This window comes from Malus domestica, chromosome 14 (genome assembly GCF_042453785.1).
Source record: "Malus domestica chromosome 14, GDT2T_hap1".
NCBI lineage: Eukaryota > Viridiplantae > Streptophyta > Magnoliopsida > Rosales > Rosaceae > Malus > Malus domestica.
This window is the reverse complement of record NC_091674.1, coordinates 8,234,895-8,258,481: the sequence shown is the minus strand read 5'-3', so window position 1 is coordinate 8,258,481 and position 23,587 is coordinate 8,234,895. Positions and strand designations below refer to the sequence as shown.

Here is a 23,587-nt window from a genome sequence, read left to right as displayed (position 1 = left end):
ATGCAATTATTTATGTTTTTAATTTGAACTTCTGTTCTTTTTGCTCCCAAGAGTCACATGGGAAGGCAACAAGAAAAGAAGATGTACATAAAGAATACTTTTCACTCTCAAATCTAGATGATTAATTAAATTACTATAGAGTACACTTTGATTTGGATAATGTCAATATTATATTCAAATGTTTTCAATTGTACAATCTAGATATATTTAACGAATAATACTAGAGAGATTATCTATTTAAATCATATTTTGTAAATCATATGACGTAATTATTGATGATCTGATTTTATTTAACTATTGATTAACGTACTTATTTTTATTAGTGACACATCACATGAATTGTAAATATAATCTAAAAAGTTAATTTATCTAACGTTACTACTCGCGCGTTGCCGATCATAAAAAAAGTTTAAGGCCCAATATGCGCATTTGTAAACTTATTCATATGGATTAGTACATACCCATCAATGGCTCAAAACATAAAACTGAAGAACCAAATGTATACTGAAATAAACAACGCACGCTCTCACCTTTCAAGATCTTTTCTAACAATAATATGGAGCTAACAAAAGAGCTCCCTATTAAGTAATTAATGTCAAGCGACTGGAAAAACAATGACATTATCCAAGACGGGGCCACACATATGACCATAGTCATCAAGCTTTGTGTGATAGTAGGCACTGTAAAATGTTAATCTTGTTCTGAATGAAGTTGCTTGGAACTTGAGAATTGCAGTTTTGAAGCCACCTTTTCCTGCAGACACAAAAGGAACTTTTAGGGTTTCCTTGCCAGCAAAGGCTTCGACCATCATCGATCCGTGGCAACCGTTCTTTGCGTCTCCGATGGTGAAGATAAGGTTGTAGGATTTGTTTGGGACGGTTCTAATAATTTGAGCAATTGCACTTTCTCTCCCTGCAACCAACTCAATGGCTGCAAGTCCGCGAGGAACCGCAAAATGCTTCCTGTCTATGTATTTCACAGGCTTCAGGGATTCAATGATCCATCCAGGCAGTGGTGAGTACGGGTCATTCACCTTGGGAGGGATGAGGATTCCGGTTGAGAAGTTCTTAAACACATGAGGGCCTTTTTCAAACCCTCCATTTTTCACTAGGTTACCTGCACAGAGAGATTGGTATATAGCAATATTAGATAAGGATATAAGTACGTTAATCAACACTTAATAATAATTCAATCATCAATAATCACGTTATATAGTTTATAAAATTTGGTTTAAAAAGTTGATCTCCCTAGCATTACGCTTTTTAATAGAATAAAACTATTGCAGTGGCAGTATTATATATGTTTTCCTTCAGGAGCTTTGTAATCTAAGTGGTGTTATGTACATGCCGCATTAGGTAGTGAGTGGTAATAATTTTTTCTTGCACTTACAAAAAAAAAAAAGATGGAGAAAAAAATACAACTTCAAGCTAATGAAACTGAAACCAAGGAAGATTATTTATAAAATAAATATAACTATAAATATAAACAGAAATTAAAACCGAGGGTTAAGAAATCGTACCCCTTGTGTAGTTGAAAGGAAGCATCTGCTTGATTGCAATAGCATCCAGTAGAGGCCCACAAGCGGGGTCTTCCTGAACCCCAGGGTTGTGTAATGTAATCTTAACAACGTTGGACATAGCCTTGAAAGCCCAAGCATAAGTATCACCACCATTGCTGCTGAAGACAGTTTGAAGGGAGAGGTCAGTAGACTGACCAGGTACTGAGACTGTTAAAACCTCATCCTGGGCACAAGTTCTTGTAGCCCCAAAAGTGAGCGAGTAGACTGAACTCGGGCTAACATTCACGCTCTGAGAAATGGAGGCCTCGTTGCCGAGTCTCACTGCGTGGACCCCACGTGGCACGTTGAAGAAGAAACCGCCTGGTTGGGCTCCACCTTTGACGTACTCCACCAAGCCGCTGATTTCCCACTTTGGGAGTGAATACTTGCCGATGATCACCGTTTTCTTCAAATTTGAAGGATGTGGTGATTCTTCGAAGTGTCCATTTGGGAGTTCTCCTGAAATCAAAGATGAAATTGTAATGTCAATCTGAGATTGTAAAAGTGAAAGCTATTTATAATGTAACCATTTTGATTGGTGAAGTTAGTCTAGAAACTGAAAACACACTTTGCCAAGGGCAGCTTTGAGCTTAGCATTAAGGAGATTAAAATCCAAAGAATTATTGAACCAGTAAGAACACATACATTACCAAAGATTATTAGAAAAAAAAAAGAAAAAAAGGCATATAACATGTATAAAAGGAACCAAAAACAGAAATGTTTACCATCAAGAGGTACAGCAGAAGCGTAACCATTGCAGACAGAAAAATAGGTCAGAAAGCAAATCAAGAGAGACAAAGGCGACATTGTTTTGCAGTGGAAGAAGGAGCTGGAGTGACCTCTATATATAAAACAAAGAGAAAAAGCTACAAGTGGGAAATTGAAAATGCAAGTGCCTTCGACTATGTAAATATAAAAATTGGGACACTTTGGATGCGATCCCTAGCTATCAATATTCGTTGATTGAAACCTTGTTAGTTTTTAGTTTTTAGTTTTTGATTGAGGTCCCTGATATTAATGTAATAATGTAAGTTACTATATTTTTTTAATTAAAAAATAAAAATTGAAATTTGTAATTGTTTATACTAATGAGATTTTAAATAAAACCCATAATTTATGGGATTAAAAATAATAAAATATAAATTATACTCTCTATTATATTGTGTGTGTGTATACATATATGTATGGGTACATTAACCAAAATTAACAAAAAAAGTTATTGTACCAAAACATGGATACATTCTCAAATCAACGAAAAAGAATGTACCCATATAAGTTTAAACATGGATTAAAAAATTTGAATGGATTTTATATTAAAAAAGGGTACATTTTACATATAAAAATTGATATATTTGAGAATGGGTACATTTAAGATTAAAAAAATTGAAAAATTATATGAATGGGTACATTTAAGATTAAAAAATTGAGAATCTTTTTATATATATATATAAAAATTAATAGGTACAAACTTAATTTAATTTTTTATTATTTTGGAAATGTTTGAATTGAAAATTAATTAGAAGTTTAATAGAGGTGTGAGTATTAAACCCTAAATTAATTACTAATTTTTATATTAAAAAATTATATAATAAACATGTAAATTCATTATCACATTAATGTTAGGGACTTGAATTAAAATTTGAGAACTAATAAGGTCTTAGTCAATGAACAGTAAAAACTAGGGACTGGATACTAATTTTTCCATAAAAATTTCAACGTTCTATATGCACGATATATACACACACACACATATACACACACATATATATACACACACATATATATATATTATACATACACACACACACATAATAGGGTTGGAAAACATAGAAGCAAGCAGCACTTCCCATGTTATAAGGGGCACCAAATTAGCCGCGAAATGCGTCTATTTATCACTTGTTTTCTAGGGTCGGATCTTATTTTTCAAGCGTTCTTATTGTGAATGTGTGTGTGAATGTGCGTTGGATTGAATCCAACACAGGACCTGTAATTTTCTATTTTTTTCGTCAATACCACATGACTTTTATTGGTTGCTGTGATTTGCTCCCTTAGAATATAAAAAATTAACACCGATCCAAAAAAATAATATGAAAAAGAATAATATTTGCATTCTTTTTATGGGGATTAGCTTATTCATTCACATGCAAAAGACATATCTTCATTTTAGAAATTTCATAATCAGAATCTCATAATTTTCATTTGAAGATATATCTACAATAAATTATAATCAAATATCATTTAACCATATCCAAATGTATCAGATACGTCAATGGTTTAGGTACAAAATAACATATTCATGATAAACCGTTATTTCATACTTTTAAATTACTAAATGATATCTGATTCCAATTATTTTTATAATGATGATCTTCAAATGAAATTAAAAGATTGAACGATTTTTTATTATGTAAATTTTATAATAAAATATATTATAAATAAGTGTAGAAATAAGCTCATTAATGAATGAAAATTTGACGCAGTACGAACCAAGGGCGTCTCTGATACCACTTGATGCAAGACAGAAACAAAGGTCTCAAGGAGAGGGGGATAGATAACCTGAGATTCACTCAATCATGAGTAACAAAGCTCGCTTACGTTATTAATCGTGGATTCGCTCATACGACCAAGTCAAATGCTTGATTTTAGAAGGGGAAACAACTCATTTCAATTGCACTAAGCAAATATATTTTAATTCATTCAAATCCCCCTAAACATACATATGGAGTCCTTTAAATAGAGAGATTGCAATACATTGATAGGATAAATACTTATTACTAACGATTATATTTACTAGGAACCTAATAAAACATAACTTTGAAAGATCAAAAGCCACAAATAATTAAATTTAATATAAAAACTATATTTAATGTTGTGCATTGCATAAAAAATGCAAGCATTATCCTATGGAAAAGGATAATAGAACAAGATTATTGCTTATGCAAAAGAGGGATCCCGGTTGTATGCCACATGTTGTGGTAGGGAAAAGTACACCTTTTGACCCTAAACTAAAGTGAAGTACCAACTTTTGACCCTAGAATAAAAGTAAATTTTTGCTTTGAAAATAAAGAATAAAAGTGGATGTGTGCATGTAATTATTCATGTACTTTTTTTTTTTTTTTAATAAACGATAGTATTTAGAAAAAATTAATTAAAAAAGTTTGAAAACTTTAAATTCTAACGATAAAAATAAAATAAAGAGTAAAATGAATAATATTATAATTGACTTGTTAGTGTAAAAATATGATTTTTTGTTAAAATGAATAGTACCGAAAGCTTTTCGTTAAATTTCCCTAGTATTTATCCCAAATAGTGAGGGAGCGACTAAACTTTATAATGAGCTTGTCATAATAATATAATTAAACTTTGCATTTAGCGAGATTCAAATATAAGATATTCCACTTACAAGTGAAGAAGAATATCATTATATCGTAATATTAAATAGTCGGTATAAGAAAGTTATAAAGCCATAAATAAGCCTAGCCTTATTGAAGACTTTGTGAAGGAATTGAAGAAATCAACATCACTCTCTATTTTCTCTCTGATAAGCCGGCCATCAAGGAGTGATTTTGCTCGCACCAAATCACACTGTCCTTTAAATTTGAATCTAGAAGTTAAGTAGTATGCACGGAAAATGTACATGTTCGTACTTAATTTGACTTTAATCCATACGCCATGTGCTTAACTTTTCTGTCCCCCATTGAAAATGAAGGAACTTCGGATTAGATAAAAGTGGGAAAAACAAGAAATTGAGATTTCGACGCGATTAGTTTATAAGAACTCTCAAATAGAATTATCGATTGTATCATAACATATCACAGCTTTATTTAATTAATTTAGGATATTGTGTTCATGAGTTTATTTAGGTTGGTTAGAATATTATGATCTTCATTTTACAATTATTAGAATAAAAATTAAATAAATGTTGTAGGCATAATTTACTGAACAATTATGGAGGTTATAGAGAGAGAATAAGAGAGATGTGTAATTGTGGGTGTGTGTTATTCCACCCCATTATGCCTTTATTTATAGTAATAGGATAGGTAAAAACATTTCCCTTTAGGATTACAACATTTAATAGGTAATCTACTCCTAATAGGAATATAAGAGATATTCCAAGATATACTAGGATTTACACAATTACATTCCTAATCTAATAGGACTACAACACTCTCCCTTTATTGTGTAAATACTCAAGTAAATGGAGCATCAGATCTTTAGCGATGAAGTAAGTACAGTTGATGAAATTGTCGGCACAATGAGCGAATGCGAGTCTCAGATCAACCGAAGAATGCATAAAAAGTAAAACTTACAAAACCTCGTTATAGTAAAACCCAAAGTGAGAGAAAAACCCATAGTCTAAGGAGAAAAGTGAGAAGTTACATTAAGTCAAAACTATACGTCTTTTGGACGCAAGTAGAAGAACTCACAAGGGTATGATCAGCCTATGATGGGTGCCTCGTTAAAACCTAGTTAGGTAGCTAAAACCTAGTGGGAAAAATGCTGCTCCTAATCGTAGAGAAAAAGAGTACATTAAGATCAAGTAAGTATACTTCTGGATACTCCCCCAAAGTTTGACATAACTTCCAAATGAGAACTATAAGCATTTGCATATGAATAGTTAGGCATACCAATTCCTCAGACAAGCTTCTAGAAGGTTGACTTCGGCAGTGACATCGTGTAGAGGTCGGCAAGGTTGTCTGGGATCGGCTTGTATGACTTCAATCTCCTGATGCTTTGCTGATGTAGACGCAATATGTCTTGGCGGTGACTTTGTTGATGTATCATGTCTTGGTCGAATGGATACATGCGGTATAATCTTCATGGATCGTCGTTGGGACTCAACGATGGATGAAAACACAACAAGTACTTCGAATATGCTTAACAAGAACTTCTAATCATGTCTCACTTGTGGCATAGTGAAGTAAGGTGAGTCTTGAAACGATTCGAAGATTTCGCAACTAAGGTCATATCATGGACCTCCAAGATATTGTGATATCCCTTAACGGTAAAGACATAACCATTCGGGGATTTTTCCTTGTAAGGGTTTGATAAGTAACTTGTGCCATCATAACAAACAATGCAAGCATCATTCTGAGGATCAGGGGGTTGGATCCACTCGAGATGCGTTGGGATTTGCCCTTGTAGTACCTTCAAGGTATGTCTTTAATACCAATTCAATGGTTACGTGTAGGCGCGGTGCTGCATCTTTACCAAGATCAACAGCGAAGAAGATGTCCTGTCTAAATACAATGAGCTAAGTACAACGAAGCATTTCGGATTCCATAACCTATTCAAGGGTCTTATTTTCATATAACGAATGGATGACCAAAGGTATACTCAAATGTGACACATTCAGGGTGTAGTTCGACTAGTAGATGAAAATACCATCAGAACAATGCTTCAACTTCGGGTTAAGGCATAAATGAGTTTTCCCAAGATCCCTCATCTCAAATTCCATCTTCAGGTGCGAGGCAGTTTTCTGAAGCTCTTCCGGAGTCTTAGTGAGATTCATGTCAACGACATAAACTGTAACTCTAACAATTTGGAATAAGACTTCATAGTTTAACACACAAGGGCATAATTCATATTACTGACTGATCAAATAATCACTTAGACAGGTATACCACATCCGTCGGATTGTAAGTGAACGCCTCAAGTAAGTTAAAAGGGTGTTCCGTGGTTTTGGAACTATTTGAACCAGTCCATGTAATTCTTCGAGAACTTACATGTAAATCTTCGTATCTATATCCCCATGGAGAAAACACTAACCACATTTCATAATGTTGCTATCAATCGCATGACGTTTTGAGAGAAATCTTGCATCATAAGGCATGCATTATATTGCACTATTTCATTCATCTCATAACGCTTCATTTCCCACTTGGAACACAACGGGGTTACCTTGCGCAGTGTAGGAATGACAGGTCCAATACAGACCTTGGTAAGGAATTTGACCTGGATTGTAATTTTGGTTATCTAATCAGTTCTACGTTGTTAATTAATCAATGGAACATGGTTCGATATCATCGCTTTTCATTTATGTCAGTAGCTACCATATAAGTGAAAACATCATCGATGATAATCTCATTTCAATTCCATTTAGCTCATCCAAACTAGTATACTAGACCAAGAACTTTAAGTCTCGGGAGAAATCCAGATTAATCTTATGAAATGGAAATGATTTGAGACAGTGATCGAGTTTAGATTCATTGTTGTGTCGTGTCTTCCTCTTCCAGGGAAGTGAATCCTACGAACCGAATGGTCTGTCATGCTCCCGACCAAGACAAATTAATTGGCTATCCACCGGTGTACTAGATCGTCCAACATGGGCGTCCAAACCGTCCAATAGGGGCGGCACACCCTTCAGAGATGCTGACTCGACGTCCGTTAAGTATGTATATCCTTGCAAGCTTGTTTGCAGCTGGTATATGATCTCGTCACTTTAGCTAGATCAGAGGAATGCGTCTGGAGTAACATTCTGAAATCTAGAATTTATTGCAATTGCTTATCATACTTGTGCGGTATGAGGATTGAGATGAAACATAGTGGGCAACATCCACGCAAATTCGTGTCGTTCTACAGGAATGTTGACGTTATTATCTCCCCCTAACGGCGGGAAAACTATCTCATTAAAGTGACAACTTGCAAATGAGCGATAAAAAGATCGTGTGCAAGGGCTCAAAGTAAGCTAGTGTGAAGGGGAATCATAATGACAAAAGATACACATCCTTCTTTAAGGACACATGATGGTATGTTGCAGCGGTGCAACTTGGCACATGGAATGCACACCCAAATTCGTAAATATGAAAATCGTCAGGTTCGTACCCAGTAACCAACTGTAATGTCATATAGGTTGAGTGGCAATGGGTCTCAAGGTAGACCAACATAACTGCGTATAAGGATTGCATAGCCCTAGGCATAAACCGAAAACTTGGTACGTTTACCAAAATCTGGGCGACCATTTAAATTGCGTTTTATGATAACTAGGCAAGGCTACTTGGGATGAACATGGGAATTTGATGTTCAATTATAAACCCAAAATACATGCAATAATTTATCGAAAATCGTCGATGTAAACTCTCCGGCATTATCCAGTCTCTCAGACCTTATGGGATAAGTAAGGTGGTGAACCCTTAATCGGCCAGGAGATTTAGCAGTAATATGTGTGGACAAACATGTGACCAGTTTGTCGATTCATCAACCAAAACTATAAGTATTTATATGGTCTGCATTTTGGTTGGATTAGTCCACATATATTCCCTTGAATCCACTGTGAAAAGAGAGTCATGTCGTATCTTTGCGATGAACGATATAGAAAATCAATTTCCTTAATGAGCATGCTTGGCAAAGTGTCCTTGTAAGCATAATATCCTTACTTCATATAAAGAGATGTGTTGTAGCATCATTGTTCAACCTAAGTGTCCCAAATGGTCGTGCTAAAACAAGTAAACTGCTCAATCACCTAGCTCCAGGCTGGCCACATGTGGTGTGTTCCCAGTTGGGAGACAACCCATTAGCCCCAAATCAAAGCTACATGCTCATTTTTTTGGAGGTAATGCAAAGATATTTCACTCTATTTTCTTCAGTTGTTTCATTTATGATCATTGTCATCTTGAATATCCTTAAAAACTCAACGTCAGGGAGAATTTAAGGTCCCTTAAATGGTGATTCAATACCATTCATACAATGAGGAGCATGTCAATACTCTTAATCAGGTTGGATATGCCTGAAGTTGTTGTTAGAGATGTGATTTAGGTGCAAAGTTAGTGTGTATAGTATGCATTCATCCAGACAACTAACTTCCCCACATTCGTACCTAATCATGTGTTTAATTAAATCGGTCACATGTATTAAGAAACATGATTCAATTAACTCATATTCGAGGACAATATCAATAAGATTATCCATAAGTAAAACATACACCAAACGTGAATCCAAGAACATGGAAAAATGTTCACAAAGTAAATGGTTTACTAAGGGGATTCAGCCAACAAGGCCATCCATGTCAAAATTCTGCTCTTCCAACGGTGTTTGGTGGAGTAAAATTAGTCTCATGTATTGACTACTAGAATGGTACTCTTTAACAACATTGGTTGGGGCACGAATAGGTGCATAACCAATGGTCTATTCCATCGAGACGGAAATAGATTCTGCAGAGTTAAGGTTTAGGAATGTTTTCCTTATTCTTGAAGTTTTACGTCTTAGGTACCAAGGATCATGCTTCGGGCATGATGCCACACCTTGGCAGGCCCTGATTCTACCATATGTTGTAAAAACAAACTCGAAATTGGATTGTGAGAGAATATGTCATTCAGTGTATCCCAGCCAAAGCAGTGCATCACCATTCGGTAGGTTGACCAAACTGGGTCAAGCAATTAAGTAGACTCTAGTAGAACTGGGTTCATACCTTTCTCTCACGTTTGTGGTAGCAATCAGATTCGAGAATTTGGTAAACTTCCGTTTTCTACACTGCTGCTTCAGGGGCAAGTAAGAAACATGGAAGGACTAGAAAAAAATTCTCCAGTCAAAATTCGATCGAATTTATAAACTTCATAATTGTACCCATTCATGGATGTAATCATGGTGTGCTTCAGGCAATGTCTTTCATGATTAGATAGTCCGTAGGAGCGAGCCAAAGAGTCATGGAATCCTCGATCAGGAGGTATTTCCATTTGTAATGCTTTGAGCATAAGTCTTCGAATGAAGATCATGGCGAAGGCTTATTCAGCTCTTCCATGCCATTGTTGGCTTCAATGGTGTCTCAATTTCTTGATAGTCAAGTGAAGATTCATGTCTTGTACCCCATAGAAAGTGGTTTCTATTAGAAACGTCCAAAGCAGGAAAATCGAACTTGTGACGATTCGACAATCCATTGAATTGGTGGGAACAAGATTGTGATTGTTGCTATGGGAAGGAATTATCCATAAGCATCAAAGTTAGAACATTTGAGTTCTAAGACATGATTTTCATGAAAAAAACGTTGATTTTTCACGGATGTATTGTTTTATGAAAACTTTGGGTTTCAAAGGCACTAAATTTGAAACTACAAGTTCAATTTATTTTATGAACGTTTAGTTCATAAAAGAAAGGTTCCTCGAAGAACACATAATGCAACATACAACTAAGTGTAGTGGATTTGAGTTTCTTCAGGAACTCAACTGTGAGTGCTTCGGGACTACGAAAGTATGTCAACGGTTCAAAATATAAAAATAAATTATCGAATCGTTAATGTCCAAAAGTGATATTCAGGTCAATAATTTTGGATTCATTATCAGATTAATGAACTGCATGTCACTTTTAATTAATTCAATAAATCGGGTCATACAAGGTCGATTGTAGAAGCAAAAATAATAATAACATTTGCGTTAAAATTATTTAAAAATGCTAAATAAGTGCATTGGGTCAAAAATACCGTAGCCCAAAAATTTAAGCTGGGTTTTGTGAGTAAAAAGCACAGGGGTAAGTCTACAAAAGGCAACCCACGATTCCAGGTAAATAAGCACAGCCATGAAGGCTAGAGTGTTAGGCCTAATGGGGGGCTTGAGTTCAAGCCCAGCAGATTGCTGGCATGTGGGTTCGCGTGGGAACCAAGCCCAACTAAGCTGGCTTGCGGGTTTAAGTCACATGAGGCCTAGCCGAGGCTAGGGCCGAGTTTAGTAAACCGTGGCAGGGGCAAAACCCAGCAGAATGGGATGTGGGTAACGGGCCAGGGCGACATGGCATAAGCCCAATGAGCTAAGAACGTGCATGACATCGGGCCAAAGTTGCAGGCTTTTGGTTTGGGTGAATGGACTGTAGGTCCATCAATCAGGTCAAGCCTTAGGGCTTTGGGATGTTAGTGCAGCAAACCCAAAGGGTGCTGCTGTGTGATCCACTTGACTGGGCTTCAGGCCAGCGATGGTCCATGGTGCCACGTTGGGTGCTGCGGCGATGGTGCCACATAGTGCCCTATGCAATTTTTTTTTCGACATAGGTTGGGTTTTACAAACCCTAGATTTGCTTCTAATTCATTTTGACTCACATATTCCACATAGCAAAAATTGCGTAATGCATGAAATGTATATATGTGTGTGTGTGTGTATATATATATATCGGAAGGAAAATATAAACATAGGGGGGTTCATGCATCATGGGGAATGCTTTTCATACTTCATGGTCGTTTCAAATATCTTACTTTATTTTAAGCGTACCTGATTAGCAAAAAACAACAAAAGCCTTTGAATTTGTAGAAAATCCATCTTGGAAAGTCGGAATTGCATTTCCAATGCGTTGTATCACGTTCAACACAGAAAAATTAAATTGAATCAATAGCATGTAGATCAATTCAATAAAATAATTAAATTAATCACAAAAAGAATGATTAAAACGTAATACTCTCCTGATTGAAGATCAAACTCTCTTGTTAGCGCAGCGTCAAGAACGTGCTGATAACGTGTTGTAGGCATAATTTACTGAACAATTATGGAGGCCATAGAGAGAAGGAAGGTGCGGCATAGAGAGAGAATAAGATAGATGTGTAATTGTGTATGTGTGTTATTTCACCTTATTGTGCCTTTATTTATAGTAGTAGGATAGGTAAAAACCTTTCCCTTTAGGGTTACAACATTTAATAGGTAATCTACTCCTAATAGGAATATAAAAGATATTCCAAGATACACTAGGATTTACACAATCACATTCCTAATCTAATAGGACTGCAACAATAAAGTTAATTTAGATGAATTATGCAGGACTGTTTATTATCAATACTCTGAGGGCATCTCCAACGGAAAAATGCTAATTTGAGATGCAGAAACCATATTTACATCCCATTTTACATTTACGGATAATATTTTATAAATTTATAATAATATTAGAGGCTACATGTTCTTCCCGTTCTTGCTCCCAATGTATGTCATTTTTCTCTTTCATGATGTTGTCTTCATTTTTCGTAGGCCGGCTTATATATGGCACTTATGCAAACTTGCAAAGTGTATAGGAACAAAAATGTTTTCCTGGATGATCTTCCTTCAAGGTACAAAGAACCAAATGTTACTCCCTCTGATAAAATGCCTTGATGCTATATTGCTTTTATTGATTTATTAAAACTCTCTTTTGATCCATAGGTAAGCTGCCTCTAAACCCAAAACAATGAAAATCTACCTGAACAAAGGAATAAGTTTAAGAAAAAGGGAATTAAGTTGGTGAATTAGTTGATGATGAACTAAACTTTAAAATCGAATGTGTACTAGGCTGAACAAATTAGGTGTAGTGTGAGAACTTATAGGGTTTTGATTCCCCTTTCTTTACTTTCTCTTTATGAGCATGCAATAAAAAATTTCAGTAGGTTAGTAATTCATGGTTTCAATTTTCGTTATTTTCTCCTTTTATGCTATCTTTTTTAATTGTTAGGAGTTATTTACCTTCACTTGGTTTTTTTGGGTGTTTAGCAAAGAGGACCAACACCAGGTAGCCCAGTCTACACAAATTAGTCGGAGATCGAAATTTTCATTGGGTGGGTTTAGCAAAGAAGACCAACATCAAGTAACCCAGTCAACTACACAAATTGGTTGGTGATCGAAATTTTCATTGGGTTAATTTTTTCCTAAAGAATCTGTTTAGGTTAATATTTAATATTAGGCTTTATGACGATAAAGGTCGAAGAACACAAAAGCAAAGAGAGGATTGGGCTTGGACAAAGTCAATGGCCCAGGAAGAATTTAAAAACCATTTCAGCAAGGCATAGGCAACACGCCTATGAGAGAAGTGATGGGCGATAGAGGGCAGCCCACCTCAGCAAAAAACATTGTTCGAGGGCATGGGCAAGCAAATAAGCTGGTGACTCACCATATTCCAAAAGCCCTCACCAAAAGGCAAGGTTGCAATTGGGCCAAAAAGTCTATAAAAGCAGCAAAGGACACAAGGAACTAGGGCACTCAACCAATCAATCAAATGACATCTAAACTTTGCTCTCAAACAAGCAAGAAACCAGAAAGCTGCATTTTGTCTAGACTGTAACGCCCCCCTCCCGAAATACTTATTTTCGGGAAATAATTTCGATGATAGGCCCAATTTAAACTCTTGTTTAATTTACTACCATTAATCATTATTCTTTACTTCAATTCCTCACAAAACTATATCCGTATTTTAATTATCAAAACATACGATTAAATTATCAATTAAATCCACAAATTTTTTCTATTAAAACAACTTCTTAACAAAAGATTAATTCTCGATTATTTAAGGCTGCATCTAACCCTGTTTGACTGCCTACGTACCCTTGAGTGGGATCAAGTATTTCGTAGTTCACCATTCATTTTTAAACCATTTCCGAAAATATTCTATTAACTGAAAAATCCAACATTCGAGTTAATAATCGAAATACACTAAAGGATACCAAATACGTAATTGAAATATCAAAATTCACATACAAATAACAACGTCGGCTCATTGGCCATGCGCCGTCTTGGGTGGCGGTCGACCGTCCCAACTCGTAGGAAAATTTCACTATTTCTAAAAATTCTCAATTTTTACAGTAATGTACAACAAGTCAAGGGGAACAACTTTTATACCTAAGCCGAAGTCCAATTCGGCCGGAAAGTGGCCTGAAAACACCTTGATCTATCGGATCCCTAGAAATGGGTTCTTTTCAATTCGATCATTATGGTGTTCCATCGCCCCAAGATATGTTTGGGGTTTGTTCCTGGGACCAAAACGAGTTGAATGATGGTGGTACCTACAGATTTTGTCGATCGCTGCCACACCCCCAACGACACCTTTCAGGGTATTTTACCCAAATCCAAAGCCAATTTCCAGAAATTTTTTGTTGTAAATGAGAGAGGGAAGGTTGGGAATCTATTTCCAAGTGATAAATCGGGGTAAGTCGTTTAGATTTGGTCGGAAAATGCATAGGAAACTATGGTTTCCGTCGGTTGGGTCACGAAAAGGGGAAACAGGTCGAGAGACCCTGTTGTCTATCTTTCTCTCTCTTTTCCTTCATGCTTTCCCCTTCTCATTTGTCATCCCAATCCTCCTTTCTTTTCTCATTTCTTCCTCCTTTCTTCCCGTGGCATATTTCCACTAAAACAAAATCTGGAGCCTTCCAGATTCATGGCAAAATGACTATTTTACCCATATTTTCCTTCGTTTCTATTTCATTCATTATAATTCCATTTCACGAACAATTTTCGCCTACGCACTAGTGAGATCGAGCTTTATCCAAATATACCAAGAAATACAATAAAATGTATGAGGATAAAATACATACTCTTAAAAATTACGTTAAGCCAACTAGGGGCAATTTTATCTTTTCCACTTATCGATAAATTTTACAACGTAAATTATAATATTTTCCGGATACAAAACTTTAAAAGTTCTCAATTAAATTTCCATAACCATAAATTGATTTATTTCCGATTTTTCTCCACATATTCATATATTTAAATTTTCAGGTTATTACATAGACTATGCCCTTTTAGTCGTAGATCCCCCATAGAAAGCCACATTTTTTCAATTTTAGAAGCTCTACTACCTTCTCCTCGTATTGTAGTATCAAATCCCTTTAGTAAACCTGTTTTATATTTCATTTTCCAGAATCTACAAACCTCTATAAACACAAAGATAAGTGGTTGCAAGAAGTTGAACCTTGCTTGACAAGGTTATAATCTTGCCTGAGTCTCTTTTGTTTGTGTTTATATAAAATAGATCTGTTGTTTGATGCATATGCCATTATGTTTTTAAATCACTTTCAACTGTCTTTTGTTCAAAGTCTCATCTATGATCAATTTGACCAAACTAATTAACTTTACCTCTTTAAGTGTTAACTATAATCAAAGGAATGGTTGGAAGGGCATTGAACCCCCTTCATTTTGGACATATAATATCATGAGCACAAGTCCTTGTTTACAAGGCAAGTAAAGGAAATTTATACAGACTTAACCCATTTGTGATAATCCAATGAGATCAAGAAGTCTAAGTAACTTGTGGTGCAAGTAATCAACCCAGTTCATAACTAAAAAAGAACAATCTGTTATACAAAGATAACAATGGCACGTTCAGATCTCTGTTAGTTTTGATTGTGAGTCTCAAGGCCTAACAAAGGCCCCACAAGGGTACCATTCAAACTAACAACAAACTCATATTGTAGCACACCAAGCAACAAACCTTGCCGGATAGGCAAGAACCCTGGGGAGCTATGCGAGGGACAAATCTGGCCCGAACATAATCAATTAATTTTCTAAGTTACTTCACTTGTTGCAACACAACTTTCATTTTAAAGGTGAGTGGAAAGCACAACACTGTTTGGATTTTTTGATCTAATTGTGTTCATTTTTTCTTAATCTTATTTTTTGTGATTCCATGATTAACTAATTGTTATGAATTGGGTTTTGCATAGGGATAATACTATCCAGAACCTGCTTGCTGCTGACATGAATCACCATGGTTTCATTAGGTGACTTTCCATATTTCCGTTCACTTTTTAATTGCCATCTGTTTTAGAAATTATCAATTATCTACTGATGAAGTAACCTAGCTAGCTACAATATCATTGGTTATTAAGTGAAGAAGGACAAAGGTTGATGAACGGTTTTCTCATCATGGTGAACTATTAGGCCGTCTCCAACTGAATAGTCCAGAGGGCCGAAAAACGCTCGAAAACCGTCTCCAATTGAGGGCTAGGCAAAAGGGTTCGTGGGCCCTACGGAATCTTAAAGGGCCAACAGGTTGACCACTTTCAGCCAACCAACCAGCTCTCTGGCTAGCCTAATTTCAATTTTTTTTTATTGTTCTTTTCCATTGCCCAACCCACTTTAGGGTTTAGGGCTTAGTTTTTTTTTTCAATCCTAACCCACTTTTTGTTTTTATGCCCATTAGCCTTTTTTTTTGGACTTTTTTTTTTAATTTCTAATTTTTTTCCTACACCATTTCTCACATATTTTTCACTATTCCATACTATGTTACCTCATTTTATTTCAATTCTTCACATTCCATACTATAGCCCTTTGGCCTTTGGTTGGAGCCGGTTTTTTGTGACAAGGCTAAAACGAGCCATATGGCCCTCGATTGGAGATGATAAGGAATATGACCTTGCATTGTTCATTAAAATATTAATTTATTGGAGAGCCAGAGAGCTAAAACGAGGCATTTGGCCAGCCTTCGGTTAAAGATGGCCTTAGTTGCCAACTCACCCAACAAACATTACCAAAAATTACAATTTGCACGAAGAAATTTTGTCCAACAAAAACCAAAACTTTTGACGGCAAAATTAGGCAAAATCTGGCGAAATTATTTAATTAAAAAATAAAAATAATACAGTTAAAATAAAAAACAAAATATTACCCAACAAAACTTGTTCGTCGAGCAAAACTATTAAATTAAAAATTAATTCTTATACAGTTAAATTAAAAAACTATTTTTACCAAAAAAATAAAAATGAAAAACTATTCAATAAAAAAAACTAAATTTATACAATTAAATTAAAAAAAAAACCAAACATTAGGCAACGAAATTGTTTGTTAGGCAATATTAAATTAAAAAAAATATTTCTTATACAATTAAATTAAAAAACTATTTTACCAAAAAATTATAAAACTATTAAATGTATACAATTAAATTAAAAAACTAAATCGATGAAATTCTTAGACAGAAAAACGATTAATTTAAAAAATTAAAGTAATACACCTAAATTTAAAAAAAAATTAAGGTAATACATTTAAATTAAAATAATAAAATTAATACAATAAAATTATAAAAATTAAAGTAATACAATTAAATTATAAAAATTAAAATAATACAATCAAGTTAAGTATAGAATATGTTGATGCACAAAACCGGAGGGGTCTTGAAACAACGTAAATCCGACCGTGAATCTGCAATAAAGTAAATAACACAAGATGTATCGTGGTTCACCCCAAAGTTTGGGCTACGTCCACACTGATATTGTATTTCTCTAAGAGGATTGAGGATGAAAGGGTGAGAGAGCTTTTCCCATGGCCTAAGAATTGGCCTCCCCTAATGAGGAGAGCGAGGAGTCTTTTTATAGAATAAGGGCTCCTCACCTATTACATATTTGTCTCTTCATTTATTACATAATTACATTTGAGTCCCGCGAGTATTTATACGATATCTAAATACGAATGCCCTAAGTATGGTACAAACAGTAGTCCCCCAAGTCTTCAGTCAAGAGAGTATTTTGGCTGGAGACTTGAAATTCAGTCCATGTTAAGGCCGAAGTAACTAGATGTCAGAACTAAATACTCGATGCGAGGCGGTGCTCAATGTGTAATGATGCTCAACTAGAAGTAGCACATGTTGCGAGGCTGCTCGGCTTGTGGCTTATGTTGCCTTGGTTGGTTCGGCTTGTGGCGTTGAAGGTGAAGGAGTCCCTTTTATAGAATAAGGGCTCGCTCCTCAATACATAAATGATGGGCTAGAGTTGATGCTCGCGACGAGGCGGTTGTTCAGCTGGCAGCGATGCTCTCTAATGATGGTGAGGGGGTCTCTTTTATAGAATAAGGGCTCGCTCCTCAATACATGAATAATGGGTGCTCTCTAATGAAAATGAGGGAGTCCCTTTTATAAAATAAGGGTTCGTTCCTCAATACATAAATAATGGGCTAAGTCCCCCAAGTAATTTTTATGAGGCCTAATATATGGTACATAGTGTAGTCCCCCAAGTCTTCAGTCAATAGAGGTTGTTGGCTGGAGACTTGAAATTGAATCTATGTATGGGCCGAAGTGGCGGTTGTTCGGAGGCAGTATTTGTATACCCTGCATTGAAGCTTTGTAAGTGAAGCTTTTGAAGCTGATTGACATGAGTGATGCTCATGAATGTTGACATGAGTGATGCTCATGAATGTTGACATGAATGATGCTTATGAATGTTTATGTATGATTGACATGAGTGATGCTCATGAATGTTTATGTATGATTGACATGAGTGATGCTCATGCATAATTTTGGAGTACTGGACGTACTTTTGATCACCTGGTTGGTGATAATAGTGGCAGACTGCCGAATAATTTTGGAGTACTAGGCGTACTTTTGATCACCTGGTTGGTGATAATAGCGGCAGGCTGCCGTATAATTTTAGAGTACTAGGCGTACTTTTGATCATCTGGTTGGTGATAATAACGGCAGGCTGCCGAATAATTTTGGAGTACTGGGCGTACTTTTGATCACCTGGTTGGTGGTAATAGCGGCAGGCTGCCGAATAATTTTGGAGTACTAGGCATACTTTTGATCACCTGGTTAGTGATAAAAGAGGGACTGGCTCTTTTGGGCATATGGACCTTCGCCCTCCACATAACATTCCAGCCCATTACTTTGGGCTTGCCCTTTTTTTTTTTTAATTACCCTCTGATGGGGTTATACAGATGTCTCCGAAAGGTAAGAAAAATAAATTACATCATTTAAAGTAAGAAACTCTTATCTTCCTCCTGGGTCTTCCCGTAGCTTTCTCAGAGAATGGGCAGGGAACATGTAATACCCTGAAAATTTAAATATATGAATTATATATTAATAATTATGAATAGGTGAGGAAAATCGAAAATGAATCGATTTATGGTTATGAAGGATTTAATCGAGAACTTTTAAAGTTTTGTTCCAAAAAATGATGATAATTTACGGGTTGTATTATAGAGATTTTATGTTGTTCTTCGAGAAATTATATTAATTCATTTGAATTCTATATTAAACTAGTTATGAAGTTGAAGTTTGGAAATTAATTATTTAAAACAAAAACCATAGACCTTTTGAGGTCACAATTTATATTTTTGGATAGAGCTCAATCTCATGAACGCATAGGCGCGAACAGTTCGTGAAATGAAGTTATAACGAGGAAGATATTAACGATAGAAGTTGAGGGTAAACTAGTCATTTTGACATCTAGTGGGAAGATTCCAAATTTTCTGGAATCTGCCACTTGTGTGGCTGAGATGAAAAGAAAATAAGAAAAAATAAATAAAAATGAGATGGACGGCTGGAATGAAAAGAAAAGAAGAGAAATGAGGGAAAGGAAAGAAAGGAAAGGGGGACCAATGGGAGGAGAAAGAAAGGAAGGAAAGGATAGAAACAGGAAGAAGGGGAAAAGGGGTCGGGTCGAACTGACCCGTGAACCTCGGCCACCCATTCAGCTTTTCCAACGGTACGATTTCATTAAATTACCACCACCATTAGACTCCTCTTGAAGCCTGGAAAAATCCCAAGTAATGGTTGAGGCATCGGAGTAGCTTTGGAGTCGAATCAAGAACACCCAAATTCAAGGGTTTCCGGCGAGTTTGAGTCAAATTGGAGCCTTTCCAGGCCAAATTGGACTTGGCCACAGGTATAAGTTTTCTCTACTCTTTGAGATCTTTATTTCTGTATTTGTTTTATAATTTTTAGAAATAGTGGAATTTTTCGGCAATTCGGAGCGGCCGACCGCCACTGGTGGCGGCGGGTGCGGCAGCTCACGGCCAGGTAGCCGACGTTGCCATTTTTCATGTAAGTTTTGATATTTTGAATCTTTATTGGTACCCATTTGAGATGAACTGGGTTGTAATGGTTGATATGAATATGGTGGATTAGAGATTATGTTCGGAAATTGGAAAATATTGAATTATGAACTACGAATGGTTTGATCCCTGTTTAGGGTACGTAGGCAGTCTAATAAGATGTTAGATGCAGCCATTAATCAAGTAAGGTTAAAAATTTGAGAATTAGTGTTGGAATCTAGAAATTTGTCCATGTAAAGGACTTGGTGATAAAATAGAAATTTAATTGTACATTTGATAAGGAATTATTAATTAAGAGCCATTGGTGGAATCAAGGCTTTTTAGAGAGAATTGTGGTGAATGATCGTGGATAAGACAGATATATCAATTGTGGGCCCACCATAGAAATTGTTTTTCCCGAAAGTAAATATTTTGGGGTCGGGGTGTTACAAAATGGTATCAGAGCAAATGATCCTATATTATAGTGTGAGATATTATTATTGAGTTTAGGATGTGAATTATGAGCTCTATGAGTATGACGAAAATTATGTGAAATGCATATATTGTGAAACGTTATGCATTGAATTGAATTTAATGGGAGTAATAAAATTTTAAAATATCATATTTATGTTAGAGCTTTGAAGATAAGCATTTGATTAAGGTTTTGAATTAATCTTGAACGGAGTTGATATTATGATATGCATGGTGATTATGAAAATTTCATTAATGGAAATTATGGTTCGCATTGATATTGCATTACTTCCTAAGTTATTTGAATATGAGCATTTGACTCAAGTTTCGGATAAATCTTAAATTGGATTGATATTATGTGATGAGTTATGAAAATATTGAATGTTAAAATGATAATGGAATTGTGACATGTAGATGGAAGAGTTGTATTATCCTTGTGGATGTGAGAAATGAATGGGCACAAAGACCCAGTGTTCTGGAAGAAAAGCTCCTTATGTGGGCTACGAGAATGAAAAAAAAAAAAGTTGTTGGAAATGTTAATATTTATGGAAGATATGGTGATTTGTTGAAAGGGAATGATAGTAGAAGATCGTTACCCTAGTGTTACAGGGTTAGGTGACACTGAGTCTGCACCATGTAGCAGTGGTACATGGATGGTCCTGCTTGGTTAATCCGCGTTGGGGGACCATACTATTTATGGATCGCGCTTGGTTAATCCACATTGGACGATCCTTATGGCTATTTATACTTAGGGGTGATCATGCTTGGTTAATCCGCGTTGGGTGATCACTGCCTAACAGTTATGTAGGCGTGACTCTGCTTGGTTAATCCGCATTGGGGGTCACTCGTAGTCCTGCTTGGTTAATCCGCATTGGGGGACCATACTATATATGGATCGCGCTTGGTTAATCTGCGTTGGGCGATTCTTATGGCCATGTATGCTTAGGAGTGATCATGCTTGGTTAATCCGCATTGGGTGATCATTTCCTAACAGTTGTAGGAGTGACTCTGCTTGGTTAATCCCCATTGGGGGGTCACTGCCTACTTGGTTACTTTCTTAGGGGTGGCTCTGCTTGGTTAATCCGCTTTGGGGGGCCACTTCCTGTTTGGTTACTTATGTAGGCTTCGGCGGAACTGCATCACTCTAAAATGGTTTATATTTGAGGTTTATAAACTGTGATTATGGTTTGCCATTATAATGAGATGGTGGGTGGATATGAATGAAATTATGGAATTAAATTGAATCAAAATTGATTAATAACTTATAATTCGGTTCATTTGTGATCACTTGGTATTCTTCTTTCCATTACCTAGTGATGTGATCGGAAATTCCAATGATTTTGGTTGAAATCTTGCTATTTGATTGTCCACTATATATGGAATGGTGGAAGAATTATGGAATTCTTCATTTAAAACCTATTAAGAAAAGTTGATTTTAGAAATTGAAAGCAAATAGCTTAATCAGTAATTAATAGTTGGGCAAACGTTGGAAGTCAACAAATCATACTTGCTATGGATATTGTTCATAAATTTATGTGAGCAAGTTATATTTGTTCTGACCCTACATTGTGAAATGGAACAAGGTTCCCTTCACTTAGTGAGCAAAACAAAGTCATTTACTAAAGCACAACGGTTCGTCTCATTGAATTCGATATTTTTCATGTTGGCTTATGAGATTGTATTTTGGTTGGTGCATATGTTTAATTGGGACCTTGAAGGCTTAAATTGGTGATAAGATTAAGATATGCTTGCGTAATTGATGTGTTGATTATTGTCGAGCATGCAAGTACATTAAATATCATGCTTTAGTTAAGTATGTCATGAATATGAATCCAATTCTTATAATGGTTGGCACCATGTATGTCCGTTTGGGCAATTGGTGTATTTGAATAAAACTATAGGATGGGATTTGAGTTTGTCTAGTATAAACGGAAATTGCGAACTTGTTTTATATTTCAAAATTTTATACCGTGATAATGATTAGAAGATCCAAGGATTTTAGCTAGAAATTTTGCCATTTGGTTTACCAATTCTGATGGGTTGGCTTGAAATTGTGATAATTATTTAGCCACCGATAGTTATGGTTTGAAAGTCTGAAATTTTTTCGGCCGATCGTAGTGATAAGTGACATTACTGATAAAGGCAGCTGACTGAGCACTCATGTGGGCTAAGTCAGTATATGATATTGAAGCATACACAAACTTAATGTGTATAGCTAACTTGGTAAAATAGACGTGGTAACAAGTAAACAACTTGAAGTCAAATGTGATTATGGGTATTTTAGGTACCCAAAAGTACAAATTGTGCAAAGTTTAATGTTTTTGCTTAGTTGGAAGATTTTAGCGTAAAGGAAATCAAATTTTCAGAGGTAGAGTGACTTTTTCAGTAGTTCAAATGCTATATATTAAACATTGCTAACTATGCAAGTAATTAACTAGTAAAAAGAGTAACACAATAAGTTAAGGCTAGTTGGGGTTTAATTGTTCGTGTTAAACCATCTGCCATACGAACATTTGAAATTCCAAATACTGTTACTGGAATTTCTGATATTTATTTTGCCAATGAATGTGGTTAGAATTTTGAGAAAGAATTGTAGTTACGGCTATGTATAGCCAATGATGGTGGATGGTTTATCGATGATTGTAATTATTATGTTAGGATCTGTCTAACCAATAGTAAATGTGGTTTGATAATTTAGTAATTTTTTTAAGTTATGAGAACTGTGGCTTGATGTGGGTTCTTATTTTGCCCATGGGAATGGCTAAATTTTTGATATTTATTATGCCAATAGATGTGAACGGAAATCTGAGACTGTGAGTAAGTATCACGATTACTATTCGTTGGTTTAATTATTTACAAAGCTTGAATAAAAATTGTAGACTGAGATTATAATTATATTTTCCATGAAAGAAATGGTGGAATTAGTTTTAATTTCTTTTTATAACTTGGTGGTTGAAATCTCGAGGACAAGATTTATTTTAACCGGGGGGGGGGGGGATGTATGTAATACCTTGAAAAATGGGCTTTTAGATGCCAAATTGAAGGTGAATCCAGAGATAAATGAAAAAAAAATACTAATTGAGAAAATAGAATGTGAAATCACAAC

General features: G+C 35.6%; 1 protein-coding gene across 1 annotated transcript; it reads right to left on the bottom strand.

Annotated features, from left to right (window-relative positions):
• Window positions 1-408: 408 nt before the first annotated feature.
• LOC103454416 (protein TEEBE-like) lies at window positions 409-3,360 on the bottom strand. Its single transcript, XM_008394010.4, has 4 exons — window positions 3,320-3,360; window positions 2,284-2,500; window positions 1,520-2,017; window positions 409-1,116 (listed from the first exon to the last, which is right to left on the bottom strand). The coding sequence occupies exons 1-4, from the start codon at window positions 3,335-3,337 to the stop codon at window positions 596-598; spliced, it is 1,254 nt and encodes a 417-aa protein (XP_008392232.3). The 5' UTR covers window positions 3,338-3,360; the 3' UTR covers window positions 409-595.
• Between the last annotated feature and the right edge of the window lie 20,227 nt (window positions 3,361-23,587).